The 8,052-nt window shown below is 46.9% G+C and overlaps 1 protein-coding gene across 1 annotated transcript; it reads left to right on the top strand.

Annotated features, from left to right (window-relative positions):
- Positions 1-517: 517 nt before the first annotated feature.
- KRT6A (keratin 6A) lies at positions 518-5,887 on the top strand. Its single transcript, XM_036096413.2, has 9 exons — positions 518-1,106; positions 2,021-2,235; positions 2,586-2,646; positions 2,807-2,902; positions 3,026-3,190; positions 3,691-3,816; positions 4,654-4,874; positions 5,086-5,120; positions 5,234-5,887. Exons 1-9 carry the CDS (start codon positions 567-569, stop codon positions 5,485-5,487), a joined length of 1,713 nt encoding a protein of 570 aa, XP_035952306.1. The 5' UTR covers positions 518-566; the 3' UTR covers positions 5,488-5,887.
- The last annotated feature ends 2,165 nt before the right edge of the window (positions 5,888-8,052 follow it).

Raw genomic sequence — 8,052 nt, 5'->3', positions numbered from 1 at the left:
AACAGCCAGGAGCTCCAGAAGGACAGGTACAAACACGGTGAAAAACACTGCAGGCCACTTCTTGCTCAGGCGTTTGGGCAAATGCCTATAAGAACTCAGAGTCAGTCCTACCCTGATGGGAAGGGTGGTGCTGGTAGAGGTGAAAACCTGTGTGGGAAGGGGGCACACAGAGGAGTGTCTGAGTAAGCAGAAGGAAGGGACAATTATCACAGATCAGCTCCTTGTCTTCTTTGTTTGAGAACATGACTAACTCATGACTTCAGTGAATACATATCCAGCCTTATTGTGTTGGGATGATCAAGGCTAGAAGACAGGAGAATTTCTCCATGACTAAAGGAAGCCAAAGAAGCAATCTTCACATTTCATACCTTTAAGAGGCTGGGGCTGATCTCACTATTTGTAAAGATCAGCCCTTCCCAATCTGCAAGCTCACCTTCCAGGACGGAGCCCAACCCATTTCTACCATATATAAACTGCTCTTGGGAGGCTCATCTCACTGATTTGCTCCTCTCAGCTCTACCCTCCAGCCTCTCACACTTTCTTCAGTCTTCTCCTCTTCAGGAACCATGTCTAGCAAATCCACCATGAGGAGCCAAAGCATCGGCCACCGTGGCTTTAGCGCCAGCTCAGCCAGAGTCCCAGGGGTCTGCCGCTCTGGCTTCAGCAGCGTCTCCGTGTCCCGCTCCAGGGGCAGTGGTGGCTTCGGTGGAGTGTGTGGAGGAGCCGGCTTTGGCAGCAGGAGCCTCTATGGCCTGGGTGGCTCCAAGAGGATCTCCATCGGAGGGGGCAGCTGTGCCATCAGTGGCGGATATGGGGGCAGAGTTGGAGGTGGCTTTGGCTATGGAGGTGGAGCCGCAAGTGGATTTGGTTTTGGTGGTGCAGCTGGGGGTGGCTTTGGGCTCGGTGGTGGACCCGGCTTTGCTGGTGGCTATGGGGGCTCTGGCTTCCCTGTGTGCCCCCCTGGAGGCATCCAAGAGGTCACCGTCAACCAGAATCTCCTCACTCCTCTGAACCTGCAAATCGACCCCACCATCCAGCGGGTGAGGACTGAGGAGCGGGAGCAGATCAAGACCCTCAACAACAAGTTCGCCTCCTTCATCGACAAGGTGAGCCAGGAAGACCTGCCTCCACTGGGATTTCAGAGTCCCCAGACTAGACAACCAACAAATGTCCTACCAGGGGGAGACTCAGGAGGGAGGCAGAAGGGGACTGAGACTAGCTCTCCCCTGGGATGCCAGTTGGGCTCCATGTCCACAACAGGCAGAGGTGATGGAGATCATTTAAAACCACTGGGTCTCTTAAGTGTCCTTCATCCCTGCCAGGGAAGAATACTCGACTTTTGATAAGCATGAAGCGAGATAAGGCAGTCAGAGAACGGAATGGGTTAGCTTTACCTTCTGAAGATTCCTAGAGACTAAAAAAATAATGCCGGTGGAACTCTCCTCGAGGACTCTGGGCATGAGGAAAAGAGTGAAAAGAAAAAGAAAAGAAAGGGATTTCTGCCTGGATGAAACGTTTATATATCCCTAGAAATACTAACTGTGTAGAACCAGAGCATGACTATTAGAGCGTTTGTTGCAGAGGAGAACCATGTACCAAAACAGAAGTTTTAGTGATTGGAATCCAATCATTGACTAAATTGGACTTAATCATTAGATTCTGCACATTTAATATGCCTTTAACTGAGGTATGATTTAAAAAGAACTTTGTGCAATGTAACAGGGAAATGTGTGATTGTGCTTTTCAATGAAAACAGAAGAAATGCTGAACATCACTGATAGGCTGCATAGCTTAGCCGGTGAGAAAACCTCATAGGCGATGGAAGAATTTCACAGCAGGATCACTGGGGTGGGAAGGAAATAGGTTTGGGAGCCCAACACTGTCAGCCTGATCCTCTGTACATGCTCTGTAGTAGCCCAGGAGCTGGGTGACATCCCAGGCACGCCTGGGCACCTGACAACTCCTATCTCTTTCTCCTTTGCTTTCTCCGGCAAGTAACCACCCTGTTGTCTTCCTCCAGGTGCGGTTCCTGGAGCAACAGAACAAGGTCCTGGACACCAAGTGGACTCTGCTCCAGGAGCAGGGTACCAAGACCGTAAGGCAGAACCTGGAGCCCTTGTTTGAGCAGTACATCAACAACCTCAGGAGACAGCTGGACAGCATCCTGGGGGAGAGAGGCCGCCTGGACTCAGAGCTGAGGAACATGCAGGATACAGTGGAGGACTTCAAGAACAAGTGAGTTCAAGGAGAGAAAGGGGTTCAGTTCCCTGAAGCGCACACTTGAAGACTACCAGGTGACCAGGTCTAGAGGTGGGCATGGTTCCATAGGGAAACAGGCCCATGGAAATGAAAATCACAATTATTACCTAAAAACAACCCCCAAAGAACAAATGGGCCACAGAGGTGGGTGGGGAGAGAAAAGATAGGAGGAATTGAGGGAGCACCAAAAAATCGTTTTTGTGGCTCAATGGCAGGAAAGCTCAATTTGGATATATCTGTTTTATGGAAGGTTGGGATCCCAGGCTGATCTTGCTGTATCATCTTCACCACTGGCTCAATTGTGTCTTACCCTGTTCTAATTCTAGATATGAAGATGAAATCAACAAGCGCACAGCAGCAGAGAATGAATTTGTGACTCTGAAGAAGGTGAGCTGATGAAGATCTGGGGATCGTGTTCCTTTGTAGAGGGAGAGGACTCTGGGTCTTTGCACACATCCAGAGGGGAATAGATGGGGAGACTAAAAGGTGTTCAGACTGGGAAGGAGGGCTCAGCTGACTCACTCCAAGTTGTTGGCTTATTCCCCAGGATGTGGATGCTGCCTACATGAATAAGGTTGAACTGCAAGCCAAGGTAGACACTCTCACAGATGAGATCAACTTCACCAGAGCCTTGTATGACGCAGTAAGCATCTCCACTCTTCTTTTATTTGCTGTGATGGGGCTCTGCAAAGGGTGGAAGATCTTGGGGTTGGATACCTCTGGAATGCCACAGGAGAAGATGATCTGATGATCTTCTGCTCTGCAGGAACTCGCTCAGATGCAAACCCACGTCTCTGACACTTCTGTGGTCCTGTCCATGGACAACAACCGTAACCTGGACCTGGACAGCATCATCGCTGAAGTCAAAGCCCAATATGAGGAGATCGCTCAAAGGAGCCGGGCTGAGGCTGAGTCCTGGTACCAGAGCAAGGTGAGCCTTGAGTTGACAGTTGCCCAGGAATGTCTGGTCCCCTACCTGAACACCAGCAAGGCTACAGACTTTGCTGGGAAGTCGGCTGCAAGGAAGCTGATGTTTTCTCATAGGATGTGTACCCTGCACTCATAGAGCAGGCAATTACAGAATTTATGTCCAAGTTCAATAAGTCAAAGAACCCAAGTGCAGGAGAACAGCTACATAGACTAGGACCTAGTGATCTTTGCTTTTGTCTTCATCCTGATGCTGGCTCTCAGAAACAGGATACAGAACATTGCTGGTCCCCAACTGAACTAGGCAGTCAGTGGTCCCTTAGAAAGAGGGTCTGTGATCAATGTACAGTATCCAGTGACCTTGCCACATCAACTTTCCCCTAAAATCCCTTGGGGAGAAGCCACCAGGTCCAAGTGTGTTAAATGCCTGGTTCTGAAGTCAAGTCACCATTAGCATGTGAAAGCCCATATACACCGCCTTGTCTCTCTCTCTCTGGATTCCAGTATGAGGAGCTGCAAATCACAGCAGGCAGACACGGGGACGACCTGCGCAACACCAAGCAGGAGATTGCTGAGATCAACCGCATGATCCAGAGGCTGAGATCCGAGATCGACCATGTCAAGAAGCAGGTATGGTAGGGGGCTCTGGAGAGTAACAGCATCCTTTCCTTGCTACACCACCAGGTGGTCATCAGCCACCATTTGGGAAATGCTGGGAATTGAGGGAACAGCAGAGAGAGGAGGACACGTAGCTCCCACCCTTGTGAGTTCCCACAGGTTAGGACACACGGATGCCAACACTACAGAATGATACAATCAGGTGACAGGAACAATCCCAGTTAGTCTGACTGTAAAAAGGTAGTCTTGGGGCTTTTAAAAGATATTATGTAAGGAGAATGGTTGGTTTAGGAACATAAGAAACAAGTCAGGAAAGAAAAGGGGAGGCCAGAAGGGGGGCAAGATTGTCCCAAATCTGCTCAAGATTCAGCTGAAAAAGAAAGTTGAGCAAGGATCCAGGGTGAAGATCAGTGTTGCCCAAGTGTGTTAGAATCCCTTAGGAGTGAGGAAGGCAAGATCTCCACAGCTCCATGGGACACTCGTCTCCTTAAGTGAGGATGCTCCTTATTTTGTGTAAGTTAGTGTGGCATCCACATGAGGTCCTCAGAAAAGGTCCTGGTCTGGCTTTGGAGACAGCACTCAAAAGAAGTGAGTGGGTCCATTTCTTCCAAATCTGCTGGTATTTTGTCCAGTGTAGTGCAGGATGGTTAAAAAAGGGCACAAGTTTTCTCATATGGGTCCCAGACAAGCTAACTTGTGCAGAACAGAAAAAGACTGGGCAAAAAGAGGCAGAAGTCCCTTTCTATGATATCTGGGCACTGGAACTCTACCTCACTAGAAAGAAGAAGTGTGGGTAGTCTCCTCCGGAGGACTGAATCCCAAGTTCATTCTCCTGTGTTCCTCCTCTAGTGTGCCAACCTGCAGTCCGCCATCGCTGATGCTGAGCAGCGCGGGGAGATGGCCCTCAAGGATGCCAAGAACAAGCTGGCTGAGCTGGAGGACGCCCTGCAGAAGGCCAAGCAGGACATGGCCCGGCTGCTGAAGGAGTACCAGGAGCTGATGAATGTCAAACTGGCCCTGGATGTGGAGATCGCCACCTACAGGAAGCTGCTGGAGGGCGAGGAGTGCAGGTGGGGAACTCACACAAGCCCCTCAAACATCTTGGATCCATGTTCAGGATGTCAGGCCATGAGGCACCCTAGTTATGGCCATAATGGCTACTCTCACAGAACCATTTCAAAGGCAGCTTCCCCATGGGCTCTCCTCGCATCGACGCTTCCCACTCTGGTCCACTGGTAGCTCTCTGAGGTCTCATGCTCCCTGTGTTTTCTCCCTTCCTAGGCTGAGTGGGGAAGGCGTTGGACAAGTCAACATCTGTAAGTACCTTTGCTCACCTCCCTCCCTTGCCCTTGTGCTCTTCTGACTGGACTGAGGCCGGCAGAGTGAGCTCACCGTGTCCTGTGTGTCTCTGTCCCTGTCCCCTTCACAGCTGTGGTGCAGTCCACCACGTCTGGCGGCTATGGCAGCGCCGGGGGCTACGGCAGTGCCAGCGCTCTGGGCGGTGGCTCAGGCCTGGGCGGAGGCAGCGGCTACTCCTACGGCAGCGGCCACGGCCTTGGAGCCGGCTTCAGTTCCGGCAGTGGCAGAGGCATGGGGGGTGGCTTCAGCTCCTCTGGGGGAAGCAGCTCCACCATCAAATACACCACCACCTCATCCTCCAGCAGGAAGAGCTACCAGCACTAAGTCCTGCCATCGGCTCTTGGTCCCACTTTGTCCCCGTCGATAGCTGCATTGCCCTCTCTCAGGCTACTTCTCTTCTCCTGTCTCTGATTTCTCTTACTTTCTGAGTTTGAGCTAGAGTTACTGAGTGCCTTCATTTCTCCTCACTGTCTCTACGTGCTCCACCTGAGCTTCCATCACTCACCATCAGGAGGTCACTGCGGGGGTCCTACTCCAGAATAGGACAACTTCTTCTTGCTTTTACTGGCCCAGGAATTCACCATCTTTCAAATATTGAGGTCCTCCCTCACAATGGTTATGAAAGCACAAGTAACCAGGTGTGTCATAAACAGGGTTTGTTTCCCTGTGATGTTTTCTGTTCTTTGCTCTCTTCTAATTGCAATAAAGCAGATTTATAATATAATTTATGGTATAGTATTGACTTGCTTTATCACTTTTGATTCTTGAGCTGTTTCATTGGACAAATGCCTTATCATGTGATGGATACTCCCAATACCCACGTACTTTACTCCCTTCCTTCAGACAGTTTCAACAAACTGCTGTTTGGTATCCTGATATTCAGGATTCCTTCCCAGATCAGATTCCATACAAATGTTTGGCAAGTGGAGTGGCAGGGATCTGGTCTACCATCATTATAAAATTATTTTTATTGCCTGTATTAGATAGTAGCAGCTTAATCTCTCAAACTTGGTCTCCAAGACTTCTCTGCCACCTGCCCCAGTGGCCACCCCTAATGCCCAGAGAAATATATTACTGTCCAATTACAGCAAAAGAACATCGGCAAGAGAATAAGATATCTGATTTTTGCTTGCAATTACCTTCATGACCTAGAAACTTGCCTGACAAGGTGTATGAAGAATAATTAAATTGTGTATATTCCTGAAGTGGAATTATACTTCTAGAAATGTATCCTGAGAAAATAGTACAAATACAGGAGGATGTATGTATGTGGATGTGAATTCCAATAATCCTCAAAACATGAAAAAATTGAAAACTCTACAGCTGGACAAATTAAGGGTCGAAAAACTCAGGCACAAAACTTAGATGCTGATTTCTTGAAGTGTGAAGGCAGAATAAGAATGGAAACTCCCTCTTCCTTAACTCATAAGCTTCTCATAGTGGCTCAAAGAGGTCAGCTCCTATTGCCCTGATGTGATGGTTTCGCATCCCATCTAGGTGTGCCCTGGCAGGCTTTGATTCTAAGAATGGTTAAGGGAAAACAGGATACAGTTCAAGGATGATCTGTTAACTTCTGCTTCCTCAGGGCCAGTTACTGTTTCCAGTCCGTTTTCTCCATGCCCCTAACCCCAACTCTCAGTACAAGAGAAATTCTCATGGATTGGCTAATTTATAAAGGTGTTTCTGGATCCTGCCGTGTCAGTATCCTGCTGTGTTCCCCTCCAACCAACCCTGCAGGGGAGCAGAGGTAGCCATTCATTTTGGCACCGACTCACTTTCTGCACAGAATTTACCTAACACCAGATTTATGACATTTGGCTTCCAAAATCTAAGCCTACTCACCACACACTAATATTCCCATGAGGAATAATGGAAAGTAAAATAATTGGCAAAGAATTTTATTTAGGATATAGCAATACACAAAAAAGAGGTTAAAACCCCGTATACGCATATATGGACTTAAATTAAAATCTTATGGTGCATGGATGTCAAAACTATAATCAAGAAAAGCTACAAACAACTCTATACTTACAAATTTGATAATTTAGATGAAATGGGCCAAATCAGAAAGACACAAAACTACTGAAGATTACACAAGGAGAAACAGATGATGATAATAGTTCTGTATCTATTAAAGAAATCAAATCGATAATATATAACCTTCCAAAAAAGAAAGCACCAGGCCTGGATATTTTCATCGGTTAATTCTACCAAACAATTAAAAAAGAAATGGTACCAATTCTTGACAGTCTCTTCTAGAAAATAGAAGCAGGAAGAACACTTTCTAATTCATTCTATGAGGACAGCATTACTTTAATACCAAAACCAGATAAAGAGGTTTCCGGAAAGGTAAAGTACACTCCAATATCTATTATGATCATGAATATGAAGATGTTCAGCAAAATATTATCAAATTGAGTCCTATGATGTATAAAAAGAATTCTACACCACAATGAATGAGATTTGTTCTAGACATGCAAGGCCGATTCAGCATTCAAAATCAATGTCATTCACCATAGCAAAAGGCGCAGGAAGAAAAATCATATGATTATATTAATTAATGCAGAAAAAATTATATAACATAATCCAACATCCATTCTTGATTTAAAAAAAAAAAACTCACCAAACAAGGAATAGAGGACAAGTTCCTCATCTTAGTAAAGAACATTAAAAAAAACTTATAGCTAACATCACACTTACTGGTGAAAGACTGGACCCTTTTCTTCTGAGGTTGAGAATAAGACAAGCGTGTGTTCTCTCTCCACTTTTATTCAACATCGTACTGGACGCTCTAACCAGCGCAATAAGATGAGAGAAAGCAATATAAGTTATACAGATTAGAAGTGAAGAAATAAAGCTGTCTTTATTCCCAGATGACATGATAGTCTA

The sequence above is a fragment of the Halichoerus grypus genome, chromosome 6 (genome assembly GCF_964656455.1).
Source record: "Halichoerus grypus chromosome 6, mHalGry1.hap1.1, whole genome shotgun sequence".
NCBI classification, from domain to species: domain Eukaryota; kingdom Metazoa; phylum Chordata; class Mammalia; order Carnivora; family Phocidae; genus Halichoerus; species Halichoerus grypus.
Note: the sequence above shows the minus strand (reverse complement) of the source record. Positions and strands in the feature narration are given on the sequence as shown.

Excerpts from the sequence above, each read along its gene's own strand:
- KRT6A (XM_036096413.2), top strand. The coding sequence starts at position 567 with ATGTCTAGCAAATCCACCATGAGGAGCCAAAGCATCGGCCACCGTGGC. Across the intron at positions 2,236-2,585 it reads GTGGAGGACTTCAAGAACAA|ATATGAAGATGAAATCAACA; the intron begins GTGAGTTCAAGG and ends TTCTAATTCTAG. Across the intron at positions 3,817-4,653 it reads TCGACCATGTCAAGAAGCAG|TGTGCCAACCTGCAGTCCGC; the intron begins GTATGGTAGGGG and ends TTCCTCCTCTAG.